The sequence below is a fragment of the Gallinula chloropus genome (genome assembly GCF_964237585.1).
Source record: "Gallinula chloropus genome assembly, chromosome: 2".
Classification (NCBI taxonomy): Eukaryota; Metazoa; Chordata; class Aves; order Gruiformes; family Rallidae; genus Gallinula; species Gallinula chloropus.
Window position 1 is genome coordinate 102,229,440 of NC_140086.1, and position 18,398 is coordinate 102,247,837.

An 18,398-nucleotide genomic window follows, 5' to 3' on the forward strand; every position below is an offset into this window, starting at 1 on the left:
CTTTTCTGTTTTGAAAATGGAGTTTCTGTGGAAAAGTCATGTGGATATGGTATGCTTCTAATGTGTGCCGCTATAGTAAAAGACTTTAAAATTAAAATGCTAACCCAAGATACTGTGAATGAAGGAATATTACTCTGTATTTTTATAATCTGAGAGCACCTGTCTTTTGAAATGTCATCAGCATGAATTTGAAATGTTCCATTGTCATTGTTGTAGTCTGGTTTTATTTTTTAAATGACCATTTCAATAAAGACAAGATATTGTTTGTCTTAGGAAAAAATTAAGATACCTAGTAGTTTTGATAGAAAACTAGATCAAATATTTTGTTTAATTTTGAAAATGCTTTTTATTTTGGTTTGGGTTTTGGTTTGGGGATATTTTTGTTTATTTTGGCCATTCTCTTTCTTCCCTTAATAATTTTGCTTTCCTGCAGAGTAAGTGGGAAGGCAGACAGACATTTAATAATAAGCAAAGTATTCCCTCTTTCTTTCCTTACCATAATCCTTTAAAATCCCCTCCTTCCCAGTTCAGAACTAGTCTGAATATCAGGAAAAAGTGACTTTTTCATAAAATGTAATCAGATACTTTTTTGAGGAAAAATGAATCTGTTAAAATTAATTTTACTTTGAAGGATATTTTGACAGTTGGCACTTGTGGCCCGCTTTACTCAATCTGGATATGCATGAAGCTTCCTAATTGTAATATTCAGATAAAGAAAAATAATTACAAAACCCTCGTTTCTTTTGACTTCTTTTCAGCTTGCCGGCCTTTTCTGAAGTTGTACCAGGCTATGCAACCAGTTTTTACATCTGGAATATAGTAAGTTGTAAGCATTTTTCTTACCTGCATCCAGGTTTTAATTTTCATAATTGAAAGCTACACGGTCTTTTTTCTTTAAACCATAAATTTTGTTTTTCTTTCTCTCCTGTTAAGTAGTGTAGCTTCAGAAAATGAAAGCCGAATCTGCATTGCTATAGACCCTGCCCAGCTTTTGAAGGGAGATATTATGGTAAGTTAATTGTATGGAATGAAAATCTAGTACTGTGACATTTAGTTTACAGCCTCTGACTTGTTTTGTCTTCTTGTAAAACAAAGCAAAAAAAGGCAAACGGTTGCAAAATATGTTATTAAAATAATTTAGTAATCGTCCTTGAATTGTTAAGGAATCAAGATTCTTAATTCCTACCACCACCACCCTCAAACCTCCCTATTGTTGCTGGCCATAGTGGAGAATGAGCATTTATTTATTTTTGAATCAACTGACTGTTTCTCCTACGTTGTATTTCAGTGAAATGATGAATGTAGTTTTGTTGAGCTAAAAGGAAATAGATCCCTTCGACAGGTAGGGGTTTGGACACTGTTAATTTTAGTGGGTATAAAGCACTATTTAAAATAAGAAACAAATACTGTTTCACCTGGTATTACCACTGTGCTTTAAGGGAGTCTCCTTTATAAAAAAAACAAAGAAGGCTGTCCACCCCAAATCCTCACATTTAAATTAAATAGTGCTTACTTGCACAGAGTCTCCTAGCCTTTATCAAAGGTTAGGAATGTATGGTTTGCTTAGCAGTTTACTTGGCAGGGGAATATGAAATATTTCAGAAGTTGTCGTGTGTGACATGCATATGGTCACCACTGATTAACTTCTGTAATTTTAGGCACCACAGGGTTACTATAATGAAGAGTAGAGAGCAACACGTTAGTTTTTTAAAATTCTACAGTAAGAAGAATTTCAGAACTATCTTTTAATCTCATCTTTCAGAAGCATCCCTCTTAAACCCCTACATCTTCTTTTTTCTTAAATCAGTTTGAACATCTGTTTGCTCTTCAGTTATTCATTGTTTTCTATCTAGAATACTTTTCTCAGTCTGCCTTTAAAAAAGGTGATTTTTGTTGTCTTTTAATGCATTTCATAACACCTGATTTATTATAAAATCCTGATTTCATCAGAATAATATACTAAAATTTTCAATCCTGGGACTAAGGTTATCAAAATTTTTAAGTGTTCCTGTAAGAATGCTGAGTGGCTTTGTGTTACAGTTACTCAGAGAATTAATAGGTAAAGTATCCATTGGTCTAGTCTAAGGAAAGATGGTGTTAGACAGTAGGTGTATTGTGTTCTCCTTCAGCTGCTGAAATTCATACTAGCTGACATTTTTTCAGAGTTCTATGTTGTTCTAGCCAAGGTGTCAAAACTACTACCAGCTTCCCACATTAACATAGACAAAGAGCCTATCATCACTATAGTGTGCTTTTTAAAACTCCTAAAATAGATATAATCAACTTGCAGGATTACTTCTAAAAACTCTGCGTATTCTTCAGGTTTTTTGAAATGGGTGTGCTATAATTCAGTTTTACATTAATTTGGTACTGTGAAGAAGTATGGATACAAGTCAGCATTCCAGCATTGTCCTGACAAAGGTTGTGATTCTGAATCATCATCTACTGATTGGTGACAGATAGTGATTCAGATAGCGTTATCTTCACACATCCAAAACTATCTTGTCTTGGGATCTGGATAATTTTAAAGGAATGTATAGCCTATACCCTGCTTATTACAACATCAGAGATGTCTGCAGTAAATTGTGCTGTGGCTGCTTTACTTAGCTTCTAATGCATATTGTTTGTTCAGATTTGTAAGAAATTAATTCCTGACATTTTTTTCTCTCTAGCTGAAGTGTTACCACAAAAAATACCGGTCAGCTACTCGAGATGTGGTTTTTCGCCTTCAGTTTCACACTGGAGCTATTCAAGGACATGGCCTGGTGTTTGGCAAAGAGGATTTGGACAATGCCAACAAAGGTACCTGCCTTCTCTGATTGGCTAGATCCAAATCTGTGTGGGTGCACGGGTGTGTCTGTCCGTTTGATGACCATCTTCAGGACCTGCTTTCACAAGGATTCTTGGGCCTTTTTCCATCCCTGTTTTTAGGGAAAGGGAGGCTGCTTTGTGTTAGTTAACTGACAGCATGTAACGTAGGCAGCCCCCTAATGGAAGAAGAGCTCTTCGTGTGGGTTAACTTGTCAAAATAATTCAGATACTCCTACACAGTTCTTACTGTATTCTGTCACTTTTGTAAAAACAACATACATTTGTTGTAAACGGTGATTCTGTTAGTCACCATAAGAGGCAATAAGCTGCTCCCTTTTTTGGTTGACGGGCAGTTACAAATTCTGATACTCTATGTGCTGCTGTTTTGGCTTTGCTGAGTCTGGAGATCTTTTAATATGCTTCAGAATATCCAAAACTGGGGTCAGAGTTTTCAGATACACGTGAAAATGCGTTGTGCTGGTCTTTGTATTTTCCAAATTATGATGACAGTTTTATTTTTGGTTTTATGCAGGATTGTAACTCCCTAACCCTACATTAGTAGCATATTGAAATCAAACTTATTTTCCTGCAACATATGGCTACAGAAAAGTTTGTCATCAAGTATTGCAGTTTAGTCACTGTAGAGAACAGTTTTAGTTTTCTCCTGGTTGTATTTTCCTTTAAAAGCCAAAGACAGCCATGTCTGTCTGGAGGGAGGTTTGGGAGCTGTATATCTAATTTGCTTTTGACTGTTCTTGGAAGTAAACAGAGCTCCACCTGACACTTATGTGGGTTTTTTTGTGGAGAATGTGTGGGGCAATGAGGCTCTTTTAGAAGCAAATGACTAAACTGCAAGTGAGAAGGGAAGCACGATGCAGGCTCCTGAATTAATAGCGACAGATAATCCTGATTTGTGAGTGCCTTGGAATTGCTTTCCTGGGGGATAGTTTGGTGAAATACTATCTCTTGTTTTCAGATGACCGTTTTCCTGATTATGGCAAAGTGGAATTAGTGTTTTCAGGAACCCCTGAGAAAATTCAGGGTGAGTATACAGAAATAAAAATATGTTGAATTTGAAAATAAACTACATTGAAATGTATATATTAAAAATCCTCTTTTCCTCCTTTATTCCACCTGTAGAAGATTTGAAATTCAACTGTTAATGTAAATATACTGTATATGTAATTTAGTTACTGATTTAAATTTGAAAAAAAAAGAATGAAGACTGCATTTGTATCAGCACAGGAGTGAAAGTAAGGTTTGAAGTAATTGGAAATTTATATTCAGTTGCTATGTAAGAGATTAACTGCCTAGGAAGAAGAGTTCACTTTGAAATATTTATTTACAATTTCTGCAAACCCACTTTTCCACATCTCGAGATATTATAGAATCATAGAGTAACTGCATGGTATCTCCAGTCCATCCCCCTGCTGAAAGCAGGGTCATCTGATATCAGACCAGGTTGCCCAGAGCTTTGTCCAGTCAAATCTTGAAAATCTCCAAGGATGGAGACTTCACAACCTCTTATGTCTGTCCTCACAGCGGATTTAGTTTTTCCTTATGCCATCCTTGTTGTCCTTTCACTTTGCTCCAGCCTGGCTGTGTGTCCCACGTCTCCTCCATGGCCTTTGGAGCTGTCAGGTCCATCCATCCCCCCTGCCAAGACCATCTCATATCCGTACTGAAGACGTTATGCCTCAGCCTTTCCTCACAGGACAAGACCTTCAGTTCTGGCCACCTTGTTCTCCCTCCTTTGATATTCCTATGTTTCTTGTATTGCTTAGCTCAAAACTGGACGCAGTATTGTAGAAAATAACCGTGATATGGTTTTTAAGAAAGCATGCATTTGCCAAGAAGATGAGGACATAAATATTTAGGTTACAAACTTCAAAAATCTGCCTTATGACAAATGTCATCACAGAAACTCTCTACAGATGGCATTTTTCTGCCTGCGTATAGAGGTACATAGCATTCTTGTCCCTCTAATTTTAACTTGTTTTGAAAGTCACAGTGTGTGCATATGTCCTGGTTCTGGCCAGGATGGAGTTAACCTCCCCAAGCAGCCAGCCAGGTTCCCCCAGGCTCTTTTCCACACCAGAGGCATTATGCCCCATGAAAGGGGCTGGGGGCTTGGGTGCAGTTCCAGGGAAGTCTCAGTGTGGTGGAATGTCTGGTTGGTTCTTGCATTGTTGCAGTGCTCTGTGTTACAGGTAGGGTCCAAAAAGTGCACGCTCTGTGTGTGTGTGAATTTTGCCATGGGCTGTTATTGTTCCCCTTTTCAGCTCCTTCAGTAAACTATCCTTATCCCAACCTGTGTGGCTTTCTGTTTTCTCCTGTGGTGGAGGTGGAGGAGTAAGAGGGCTCCTGGTGTCACTGCCTGGGGTTGAACCAGCACAGTCCTTTTTGTCACCCAGAGTGGGGCCTGAAGGGTTGTTATAAAGCTAGGATAAACGTTTATCGTGTTATTGAAAGAGCTGATGGTAACAGTGATGTTTTGTCTGATCACCTGGCTTTGGTACATGAACCCACACCCACTTAATGTAATCCCTGCTGTGGTGTTTATCACCTTGGGGAGTCAGGCTTCTGATCTCATTGTACGGTGTGATACTGATTTATGTCAATATATCATTTGTGTTTGTCAGTCTCAGAGGGTATTTCTACATGGCAGTTCTGTCACTTCCATCTATTGGACCACATAGCATTATTTAATATTCACTATGTCTCTGCTGATTAGCAAAAAGCAAACACAAGCTTTCTTAGGTGATGTTTCTGGCAATTGCTTATCCTAAATTACAGGCTGATTTTAAGCCATCTTTATTAGATGACCTGGAAGAAGAATGATTTCCAATGGGACCCTGAGCAGCGACAAGCCTTAGAACAAATTAAACAGGAGAAAGTCCACACAATAGCCCTTGGGCCAGTCTGGACAGGACCAGATGTAAGAAATGTGCTTTACACCACAGCCGAGGAGAATGGCCCTACCTGGGGTCTCTGGCAGAAAGCACCAGGGGAGACTCAAAGCCAACTGCTGGGGCTTGGATTCAGGGCTAAAGAGAATCTGATGCACATAACATTTGAACTGAAAAGGAAATACTGGTAGCATATGAAGGGGGTTTGAGCTGCTTCAGAAGTGATTGGAACTGAAGCCAAGCTCCTTCTGGCACCCCAACTGCCTTTACTGGGGTGGGTGTTCAAAGGGAAGGTCCCTTCTACACACCATGCAACCAATGCTATCTGGAACAAGTGGGTTGTACCAATCAAGCAGCGAGCTTGAACAGGAAACCCCAATCTCCCAGATATCCTGGAAGTGATCACAAACTGGTCTGAGGGCAAGAATTTTAGAAGGTCCCCAGAGTAGGAGGTGATGCTTGCCAAAGAGGCTTCACTATGTCATGTACTGCCAGAAAATGAGAAAAAAAATATGCCCTGTTCACCAATGGGTCCTGTCACATTGCTGGTAAACATTGGAGGTAGAAAGGTGCTGTATGGATTCCTACACAATGAGTTACAGAAGCTGCTGGAGGAGAAGGCAAATCCAGCCAGTTTGCAAAGGTAAAAGCCATCCAGCTGGCTTTAAACATTGCCAAACAAGGAAAGTGTCTGAAATGGTACCTCTATTCTGACTCCTGGATAGTGGCCAATGCCCTGTGGGTGTAGCTGCAGCAATGGAAACACAGCAACTGGCAGGCAGTGCAGAGGCAAACCCATCTGGGTTGGTCCATTGTGGCAAGGTATTTTCTGCAGCTAGAGAACCTAGCTGTCAAAGTACGTCATGTAGATGCCCACATACCCAAGAGTCAAGCCACTGAAGGAACATCAAAGCAACCATCAGGTCATTCCAGCTGCTAAGACTGAAGTGGCTGAAGTAGACCTCAGTTGGCAATGTAAGGGCGAATTATTTATAGCTTGTTGGGCCCATGACACGTTAGGCCATCAAGGAAGAGATGCCATATATAGATGGGCTCATGATTGATGGGTGGATTTGAGCATGGACACTGTCTCGCAGATCATCCATGAGTGTGAAGCACGTGCCTCGATCCAGCAAGCCCAGCAGTTAAAGCCTCTGTGGTATGGAGGACGATTTCCTGAATACAAATATGGAGAGGCCTGGCAGATCGATTACATCACTCACCCACAGACACACCAAGGCAAGCAGTTATGTGCTTACAGTGGTAGAAGCAACCAGTGGCTGGCTAGAAATTTACCCTGTGCCCCGTGCCACCGCCTGGAACACTATCCTGGGTCTTGAGAAGCAAGTCCTGTGGTGACATGGCACACCAGAAAGAATTGAGTCAGATAATGGGACCCATTCCCAGAAAACTCTCATAGACACCTGGGCCAAAGAACATGGCATTGAATGGGTGTATCATATAACCTACCAGCCTCCGTGAAAATTGAAAGCTGCAATGGATTGTTAAAAACCACACTAAGAGCAATGGGTGGTGGAACCCTAAAAAAACAGCATATGCATTTAGCCAAGGCCACATGGCCTTGGCTAAATTAACTCCAGGGGGTTAACTCCAGGGGGTCTGCCAATCAAGCTGGTCCAGCCTAGTCAAAACTCCCACATTCTGTAGGGGGGGATAAAGTGCCTGTAGTGTGCATGAAAAACCTGTTGGGGAAGACAGTCTGGGTTACCCCTGCTTCAGGCAAAGGCAAACCCATTCTTGGGATTGCTTTTGCTCAGGGACCTGGGTGCACTTGGTGGGTGATATGAAAGGATGGGCAATTCTAGTGTGTACCCCAGGGGGATTTAATTTTAGGTGAGGACAGCTGATAAATTATTGCTGTGTAATGAAATCAGTCCATGGCAAATGGTCTAAATAATAGATAGACGCTGTGTTATGAAACACCCAAATCTACTGAAAATGTTAGATCTGGGCGTGATGTAGGTAGTACTGGAAAAGGGGTGGGTAATTTCCTCGTTCTGGCAGGACAGAGTTAAGTTCCCCTAGCAGACAGCCCAAGTGAGCTGCCCCTAGCTGTTTTCCACACCAGGAAGCATCATGCCCCTATAAAAGGGGCTGGGGCTCTGCATGGCTTTGGAGTAGTTCCAGTGTGGGTTGGATGTTGGGTTGGTCATGAAGTCGGTGCAGACCATGTCAGGTTGGTATGCATGGGGCTTTGTCTGTTTTCTCTTCCGATAGAGGGGTGAGGGAGCAGCTTGTGGTGCTCAGCTCTACTCCTTTAGAACAATTTACAATAGGAACTTGCTTCTCCAGACATAACCAAAGAGTTGATAACTGAGGACTTCTTTGTTCCATAATCTAGACAGAGGAGCAAAGGCAGAAAGCTTTTTTGTATCAGTGTTAAAGCCAAGTCTTAGGTCATGAGCCCGTGCTTTGCTTTTGGATCACTGAACCATACCTGCATTCCCCATGGTATGCATTCAAAAGATAAATATTATATTATGCATTTTTAAGGGCAGAAAAACATTGATAACTGCTGAAAATTCCAGATACATTTGGCAGAAAGTCCTTAAGCACAGTCAAACATACTGAAGGCAACTAGGAGGGACATGGGGTGGCAGTTTCCAGCTCTCCCTACTTACTGCTCTGGTGTCAGAATGGTAATCTGTAACAATGTTTTGTTTTATAATTCTTTTAGTAACATCTCTTTATGGATGCTTGTGCTTTCATTCTGAAAAGCTATTTATTTTATCATGCCTGCCTATAGGTCTTTATAAATCATCTGTGTTAGTTGTGTTTATGGGCTGATTTGAGTTATCAGAGCCATGTGATAATCAAAAAGCTCAAGATAAAATTCTTTCTTTTTAGCATGTAGAATGAAACATAATTTAAGCTGTTATTAGCTGCTTTATATAACCTTTCCACCCCTATTGCGGCTTCTTAGGTTTCAGAATACGGTATTGCACTTTGGGGAGCAAACTTTTGGTAGAAGGTATGTGTGTATGTCATTACAGTGTGGCTATGGTAATTCTTGCTCTCAAACAGATGTTTATTTTTTAGGATGTGAACACCTTCAGAATGACCATGGAGTGCTAGTTGATTACAATACCTCAGACCCACTAATTCGCTGGGATTCGTATGAGAACATGAGCCCTGATGGGGAAGGTGAGTAACCTGGTCACATGAGACCCAGGCAAAACCTTTTGCAACTGTGCAAGAGCGTTTGAAAGGTTAGGACTAGCTCATTTGCTTGAACCTAAAGCCACTTCACTGAGGTGTTAAGTAGGTGTCTACCCATCCTAATTTAACTTTAATGGCTCTAATGGAAAGAAAGCTGTAGCAGTTGTTGAAGAGGGATCATTGTTAATGTGCTGAACTAGAATGAGACACAAATGGTTGATATGAGTCAGCATATTATTTGTAAATTTGCTTGTTTGGTTTTGGTTTTGGAATTTTAAGAGCAACAAAATGTGGTGAGTTAGTAGCCTTCAGTACTCATTGCTGTCTGGGGTGTTGTGGGAATTGCACTAGGCTGTAAAGTAAACACAAAGGGAAACAAACAGTAAAGAGTGTGCATATTTGCATATTTCCTCTCTTCAATTTACTTGTTTCCCAATTGCCCTTTTATTTCTTAGATTGTTCTTCTGTAGTCTGCTGACACATGCAGAAGATGAAAGCCTGCAGATTCTGACTCCAGTGTGGATGCTTTCTTTGAGTGAATGTTGTGCTTCTATTGATTCAGTTTTCCTGTACAGACTCAGAATGTCACACCTGTGTCTGTACACCTCAGTACACATGGCAAGCCTGACATTGTTGCAAATAAAAACGTGAGAGAAGGTATTAAATTGATGACAAAGCTCTTTTCTGACAACTCTCATGTTATGAAATAAGAGGTAGTGCTAGGATAATTAATTAGCTGCTTTATAGACTCAGTTTCCATCGGATTTTATAATCTGATTTCAGCATTGGCCACATAATGACTGTATCAATGAGGGTTTTAGGAGCAGAGGCATACTGGGGCAGGCAGAGCACTCAGAGTCACCAGAGGTTTTATAGTTGGACAACTCTGCAGTATCTTTTAGAAGGAGTAATATCAAGAGAGGCTGAATCTTGGCTGAAGAAGATGTCTCAATTTCTCCCCAAGATGTTTCCATGTAATTTCCTTCCCTTATCCTGCCCCATCCTTCTCCTCCTCCTTTGTATATACATAGCCTTCAGCAAGCAATGTGTTGATGTAAATGTTTTTTTAATTGCTAAGATTGATTAGATTGGATAGATTTGACCTTCCCATCCCTGGGTATTGCACTGTAGATAACTGCATCAGTACGGGAAGGTGATGATTTGTTTTCCTGATGTTCAGATGTCCTAATGTGCCACTTAATTGTCTTCCATGTGTAATTTGTGTGCATGATATATTTTAATTACCTCAGATACAATATAAATACGATGTGTTAGCATAGATATTGAGAAGTTTGGAGAAAGTCCAGAGAAGGACCATAAAAATGATCAGAGGGTTGGAGCACCTCTCCTATGAAGACAGGCTGAGATAGTTGGGATTGTTCAGTCTGGAGAAGAGAAGGCTCCAGGGAAACCTTACTTCATCCTTCCTGTACCTGTAAGGGCCTACTGGAAAGGAGGAGAGGGACTCGCTCTCAGGGAGTGCAGTCAGAGGACAAGGTGTAGTGGCTTTAAACTGAAAGAGGGTAGGTTTAGATAAGATATGAGGAAAAATTCATTCACTGTGAGGGTGGTGAGGCCCTGGCACAGGTTGCTATGAGAAGTTGTGTCTGTCCCCTCCCTGGCAGTGTTCAAGCCAGGTTGGATGGGGCTTTGGGCAGCCTGTTCTAGTGGAGGGTGTCCCTGTCCATGGTAAGGAGGTTGGAACTAGGTGATCTTCCAACCCAAACTTTCTCTTCAGATCCCTTGGATCCTTCGGGAAGTGTTTCTTGTATACTGAACTAATTGTCCTTCGTAGTAGACTTCATTAAGTTTAGTAGATTTTCAGTTTCTAGTTCTAAGTTTGTATCAGATTCCCTCCTCATCATGCTGTCTTATCACAGAGGCTTCTGTTACACTGATTTAAAAGTATGCAGTCAAATGTAGGATTTAGAATCACAAGAATCAGAAGGTCTTCCTACTGCCATGTAGAAGTCTGAGATTGTTGCCATTGGTTTTCCTGTGGTTTTAAAGTCATGGTATGTGTCAAGTCTTGTGTGTGTTTTGTGGGCAGGAAGGAACAGAAGTTACTTTTGATCTTGCTGAGTATTGTTTTTGTTTTTTTTTCCTTAAGGCATCACTTATACACTAGGTGTGTATGGATTTACAAAAAGTTGCTCATTTGGTGCAAAATAGCAAGTTGACCACAAAAATACACACCACTTGTAGCCATAGATGAGTAGTGTCTTCTGTTATTTCAGGAGTTTTAAATGTGTCCCGATTCCTCTTGATAATCATGCTTTTCAGTTTATAGCTTGAATGTGTAGTTCACATACCTACAGCTACACTTCACTGTCTGTCTTTTGATTACTAAGATCATATGCCTTTCCTTTATGATTTGATTATTGGGATTGTTCATGATAATATTTTGGGTGTAGTTTAAAGTGAAGTGATAGCCTAAATTAATGTGGGCTTAATAGCTACTGTTATCATTAAAAACTAATGAAAACAATTACTGCTTGTGATTATGCCAGTAAGGGCAGGGAGAGGAGAGTAGTGACAAATGAGGGTGAAATATTTTCTGTGGGAACAGAAAAGTGAAAGAAACAAACAATCCCTTCCCCCTCCCCAAAAAACTTTTCGTATGCTTTACCCTTACTAGTATTTCTCTCTCAAATACCAAGTGACAGCTAGCTTTTAAAAAAATTCTCCTGACCAGAAGGAAGAGGTAAATGGAAAAGATTTCACTTGTTTTATGTTGAGGCAGTTTTTTTTTAGTTCTCAGTGATAATTTTCAGGATTATTACTTGACATAGTGAGCAAAAGATACTACTGTTGAATGAACACTTCCCTCCTGCTGGAAATGCAGATTCTGGTACAAGCCTGGGCTCTGAGGTGTTCTGAAAATCAAATCAGATACCAAAATAAAAGTTAAATGTCTTTCCAAAGAGACAGAAACTCATTCTGATAGAGAAGATGAATAATTAGAAGAAACAATGACTGCTGCTTTTCCTCTTGCACTGTTTATGACTGCATTATCCCAGGTTTATTCTAAGTATCCTGGTAGCACTCTAAAATTATTCTAAAGAGAGAATGAATCTGACAAAAAGGAACAACTGTGTTTTAAGACGATGGCTGTGGGATGAGTATGACTGGAATGCTATACTGCCATTTGTGTGTGAGTCTAGACAGGAGATTTTTTGGTTTAATTTCATTGTTTTTTTAAAAAGAAAACTGGTAAGCATCAAGGGTTGTAGATGGTGAAAACAGTATTAAGTTTAGATTGACTGAATTCAGTGGATGGACAATAGAAATGCACATGCACAAGATGTTCCATTTTAAGATATTTCTTATTTTAACAACCACTAAATCCTTCTGCACTCTCGTCTTCCAACCTGTGGAAAGAAAGGAACATGCACAGGTTAGAAATTGTTTAAAATTACAAGAAGACTTTTAGCAAGTCTTTACAAGGCAGGAACTAAGTATCTTTCTCAATAGAACCTCACTGTTTCCTAGCAAAGTGTGTTTTCTTGCTTAAGAGCATTTGATAATTACAAAAGGAAAAAAAAAACACTTTGGAATCAAAAGGATGGTTTTAATTGAGGCAAAATAGGGTAGGGCTGAGGGAATCCAAATTGCTGTATCTCAGGAGCGTTTCTTTCCAAATTTTCTAATCTTTTGTAAAAGGGCATGCCTTTTGTAGTCAAAAATTGCCTAATATTTATAATGTAGTTTGCTTTTTCTTTTCAGAAAAGGACAAGTATCTGAGAAGTGTTTCTAAGTAGGGAATAACCAATGTTCTAGTATGCACTGGTGTCATGTGATTAGATGGGGTGTTTGACATTTACTGCAATTTTTTCTCTGCTTCAACCCAAAGTAAATAGCTATTCAATAGGGAGGTGCCCTTTCTTGTAGTTAGACACTTGTTTTCCCAGAGGGCCCCTTCAGTGTTGCAAAACTCAAGGGCTGAGGCAAAATTGCTTGGCTTTGGTACCTTAACAGGAATGCAGATACCTACCAAAGAAAACAGCAGTTTTGATGCCATTTCTGGTGAGTGAAGCTGAAGGATAAATTGGTAGTGAATAGATGGTAATTCCAGCTTTTAGTCACCAGCTGAATGCAGTATTCTTTGAAACAAATGGAGATTTGTTAGGCAGTAGAGATGAAAAGGTGTCCTGCAACAATTCCCCTTTTTTCTGTTTGATAGTGAAAATAGAAGCATCTATAGAAAACTGAAAAATTTACCCTATAAAATGCTGCTAGCTTGAAAAAGTATCTGAAATGCCTTGATGTGTCTGCCTTTAATGGATTTTCTCTGAGGAAACCTGTATCTTCTATTTCTTGAAGTTTTGTATATTTAATTTACGGGTTTTCTTAATATATGTAGTTTACATTTGGTTAGTTTTCTTAATCATGAGGCTGGTAATGAGCTGGAGATAAATTGATACAAAATGGTTTCTTTTGTATGACAACAATACTGAATGCAAACAGCGGATTACAAGGCTTCATTTGGTTTTATGCAGCAATCAGTAATTCTCTATAGTCCTTTAAAACAGTATTGGTTGTAACTGTACTGTGGTTTAAATATTTTTTTACCACAATATGTTAGGGACCAAGTGTAGATTCACACAGTGTGTTTTCAAGATTGTGCTTGATTAGATAAGATTGCTGTGGGCTGAAATCTCTTATTTTCATGGTTTGGGGGTGGGGGGCAGGTGACTGTACACCTATTCCCAAATAACTCTTCCTCCTTTTTGTGAAGGCGATAGAACATCCCACCTGTTTAGCTTCATTACACAATGATAAATAATTTTCATGATGATGTAGGTATTGGATATCTTTATTTGCTTTAAATCCTTACTTGTTTGGGGTTAAAACTAGCATAGCAGCATCAGAGATTGAGCGTGTAACTGGAGGAAACAAACCAAAATAAATTCGTACAAATAAGGTGCTTGTTTCTTCTGTGACTTTCATAAGAGCAGAAAGAGAAGCAATTAAGACCCCTCTGCCTGTACCCAAGCATGCATACACTGAACTGTCTTGTGCATTGTGCTTTTCTTATGTGAGTGTTCAGTCCAGTAACCAGTAAAAATATGAGTAGAGGACATCATTGGCCATAGTGCCATTTTCACACCATGTAAGAGGTCACACTGTCTCGTGAATTCATGTACATGAATGAACTAGTGATTCATTATACTGGCTTCATGATAATCCCCAAATGGTAAATCTCTGGGAAGACTTACAAAAGACAGACTTCAGCATGAAAGTGGTTGGAGTTTCTTGGGTTTCTTAGGTCAACATGAAGTTATAGCAATCAGATTGTTCTGAGCAGCTATTCCTGGGTTTGGGTATAATTACTGCCCATTTTAACTGGTCTTTGAACAGCATGCACCTTGCTTTTTTGGCTGGACTTCATTTCAGTGACGACTTCTGGTACTGCTTCAGAGTTTCAGCTAGCCACTACACCACCCTATAAGAAAACTAGTAATTTTGTGGTGCAGTGTTCAACCTTCTGTTCCCATTGGCACGTATGTTCTGTTGACTAGAAAGGCCTGATGACTTTCTGCTTACAGCTTGTGCAAAATGTTTTGTTATGTTAGTTTCTGCCATTGAACACACACAGCAGGTACTGAAGAACTGAGTACTCTTCCTGGAAAGATTTCTGTTACAAACATCATCTGCAAATAATTAATCTCTTTAATTATCTCAACCACAGATAGGTAGATAGGTATGGAGAGAGAGAGTTTTTTTGCTCTTGCATGTGTTTCCAAAGAGGTGTTAATACTTACACAACCACTTCATATATGTGCTGGTGATAGGGTTTTTTCTTGAATTTGTGTGGTGGAGGCCAGATGCTGACCTTTTCAGCAGGGGAGAAAATATACATTGAGAGGCACGCTTACTCATGCTCTCTGTCTATCTCTCTCTCTCTCTCTCCACAAGTTGCAGGTTCTGTCAGGGGCTTGCTCCAGTGCAGGTCACAGAATCTGCCATATGTCTCTACCCGCTCCAGCCTGGGGACATTCCACAGGCTACAGGTGGGTTCTCTGCTCCCCATCATCTTCCATGGGCGGCAGGGTCACTACCTGTTCCACCATGGTCTTCTCCATAGGCTGCAGGGGAATCTTTCTCTCCAGTGCCTGGAGCACCTCCTCCCCCCTTGCTTCACTGACCTTGGTGTCTGCACAGTTCCTTACATCTTCTCACTCCCTTCTCTGGTGGAAAAAAGTGGCTGCTTGCATTTTTTTTCTCTGAAATATGATTCACAGAGGTGCTGCGACCATCACTGATGGGCTCGGCCTTCATCAGCAGTGGGTCTGGCCTTGAGGCCAGCTAGTATTTACTCTGTTGGGCCTAGGAAAAGCTTCTGGCTGCTGCTTGCAGAAGCCACCATTGCAGCACCCATCCCCTCTCCCAGAACCCAGCCACACAAAACCATAGCACTTTGGAAAAGAGAGAACGAAAGACTGAGTCTTCCTGACTTCTACAACTTCTGATTTCAAGGTCTCCGTTTTAAGAGGTGCCCATTATATTTGCCAGTCTGTACAGAATGAAGCATACTACTGTCTTGTAGCACTAAAAACCACAGGCTCTTCTGACAGTAAAAATGTGATTGAATAAATTCCTCCAAACCATGAGATAATTATTTTTTTAAGTGACCAACAGCAGAATCTTAGCTGTATCAGTAATACCTGCCAATGCATTCAAGGGAAGAAAGAAAATGGTAAAAAATGGCTTCCTATATTTTCCTTTTCAGTCCATTCTGTTATTCTGAAATTACAGTACTCTAAAGAGGTATTAAAGGTCTACCAGATTAATGTTTGTGAACCAGGAACTGATCTTGCAGCCTTGGACCAATTTACTAAATCAGGACCTACTTGTTATCACAGTTTGGGGGTTGCACTAAATGCAGTTTTAGGTTCCCAAATTGTAGAAAGTATCATGATTGGGCAATGCAAAGGTCTGAGATGATACAGATTCATAATGCTGATATATACTCTTTTCCCAAAACTTTTGGTCAGTTCATTGTGATCAGTTTAATTGCATGACTCTTCTCCTTCACTCTGTGTTTGACCTGATATCATCTATACTCACAACAGTCAGCATAAAAGCTTTGAAGAGGTATATATTGTAGCCTAGCTTACAGAATTTAAATGTTCCATACCTGACTTGAACCATACTGGCACAACCAGTAATCTGATAATTCTCAGATGTGGGAACGTGCACACAACCAGAAGTACCCACTGCAGAGGGTGATGTGTCCTAGAAGGCCTGGAAACCAGTTGAGTGATACAGTTTGAGAACATCTTTCTAAACACATCCATGGATAGATTTAACCTGTAGTTATACAGGACTTGCCTGAGTTACCGAAGTGTTCTTAAGGTGTTTGTGTGGAGGACCACTAAGGATATCTAGAATGATAAAATTTCAGCAGCATGGTGATCTGTCTCAATCATTTGCAGGCAACCTATCTATAGGATAAGTTAATTTATGCAGAGCTGATACTACCTTGTCTAGGTTTCTTATGGTAATCTAACTAGTCTGGCTGTTGGTGTTGGACCTCAGTCTGTGTTCGAGCATGCTGAGGGCTAATGATCCATGATCACCAGCATCCAAGTGCAGAGAAAAAGAGGCCTGTAATTGAAACAAGGAATACAGTGGGGGTTTATCCTCACAGAGAAACAAAATACAGTGAGATCAAAGCTAAATTTGCACTGTAAGTGAGACTCATTAGTTTGCAATCAAGAGTTTTGAACATACCTTTTTGTTACTTTCCGTATCTTTGAAGCAGCTTACAAGCAATTCTTAACGGTCCAAGAGGAGAGAGTCAGCTCTCTCGTTCTGGGAAAGTACTGTGGCATAGCTTGTGCTTTATCAGAGTCTTGCTGCTTTAATGTGCAGCCACTTCATGATTTGCAAAAGCAGCAGCATTGAACAGAAAAGGGTGTACTTCCTGAGTTAGGGTGCAACTTCTAACTTTTTCATAAGCAGTAATCAGGTAGATCTATTTTGTGGCTGCAAGAGACATTTTTATCCTTCAACTGAGAAGTCATTAAGGTGTTTACAGTCCCTGAAATATATGAGTGTTGTGTTAGGGGCATGGCTGTCTGGTAGTGAATCATGCATACGTTTGTAATAAGAGAGCTAAAGTTTCTGGGCTGCCACGAGGTGAGATAGAGCTGTTAGTTCACTAACAGGCTAGCTACCCATAGTTTGAGCTGATTCAGGGAAGGGGTCAAAATCTACTGGGGTTTGGGAGCTTGAGAGCAGCAGCTGCTATGTAAAAAAATAAGTGTTACTGCTGCAGGACTTGCAGAAACCTTTTCTTGCCTGAGAACTCCAGTAATTTACAGATGTGGATGAGTATCTGACCTGATTGTTCAGTGTGGAAGAACAACGTTTTCTAAAGGTTGTTTGTTGAAGGGAAAAAAAACATCAAAAGCAAGCAATCAGAAGTGTGTAGTCATATGATCCGGGAGCTGAAACTCAGCTTCATTTGGATATTGAAACAGACTGAGAAAAGCAACACTGTAAGGAAATAGCTCACTGACTGAATTACCTTTTCAGCCAACACATTACTGCTCCTCCTTGGCTCCAAGAGTTCAGATTTCATTGAACCTGATTGTTCCCTCAGGCTCTTCTCTTCTGTTTACATTTTCATTTGCTTTTTCTGGCTGATGAAAGTCTCACGCTGCTTCAGCAGCACAAATACCTCCAGGAGTTTGAACAGCAGCTGCGACTCAAATTCAAACAGCAGGAGTAGAGACATTTCTTGGCTTTTTAAACCGGTGTGCTTGCCCTAGCTGTGGCTTTCCTCAGTGCAAGGTTTCGTCAGTGCAAGTGTGAATATTAGTTGATTTAAACGAGCCAATGATTGACCATTGCAGAAAGTTCCTGGTCGTGCCTAGTAAAGAGGTAAGAAGCTTTGTTATGGTTCAAGAGATGGAAATACAAACCACATGTATTTCTGGATGGATTTTATAGGAATTCTATGAGAAGAGTTTGCAAGGAATGAGGGCCTGTGTTTATTAGGCTGGGAGAAAGGAAAAGACAAGCACACTTCAGCTTTGAAGGAATGCAGCTCTGGGCTTGTCCAGGTTTGCCCGAAGGTAGAAATATTTATTTATGAAGTTGAAAAAAATAATCCAAATCTCCTGTAATGTTTCCTGCTGCAACATGAACAAGGGTACAGTGTGCAAAGGTTTGTGTATTTGCAACCTTCTTTTTGTTCAGGTGGACGGGGTTAGAACATCTCTTGCTGAATTTGTGGTATATACGTTTGCTTAGCTGGCTTGCGTTTGTATGTTTTCACAAGTGGTGAATGGACAGGGGATAGCTGTGGGGACAAGCCAAAAGGCTGAAAGACTGAAACCTCTTTTTAACTCACAAACCTGTCTTTGGGTATTTGAATTTTCAAGGAGGGAAGTGCCAGGAAACAGGCTTGGAAGGAAGCCACTGAATTTGGTATGTCTTGGTATTTCAGCTCCTAATTTTTATATAAGTTGCTCTTTGTGTATTAGG

The 18,398-nt window shown here is 40.2% G+C and overlaps 1 protein-coding gene across 1 annotated transcript in view; it reads left to right on the forward strand.

The window, feature by feature from the left end:
* TNS3 (tensin 3) overlaps positions 1-18,398 on the forward strand; it is a 101,464-nt gene that overhangs the window by 12,664 nt on the left and 70,402 nt on the right. The window contains exons 7-11 of the mRNA XM_084279904.1: positions 759-819; positions 934-1,009; positions 2,673-2,802; positions 3,788-3,853; positions 8,781-8,885. Of these exons, the coding sequence (XP_084136030.1) occupies positions 759-819; positions 934-1,009; positions 2,673-2,802; positions 3,788-3,853; positions 8,781-8,885 (438 nt within the window). The remainder of the gene's footprint in view (positions 1-758; positions 820-933; positions 1,010-2,672; positions 2,803-3,787; positions 3,854-8,780; positions 8,886-18,398) is intronic.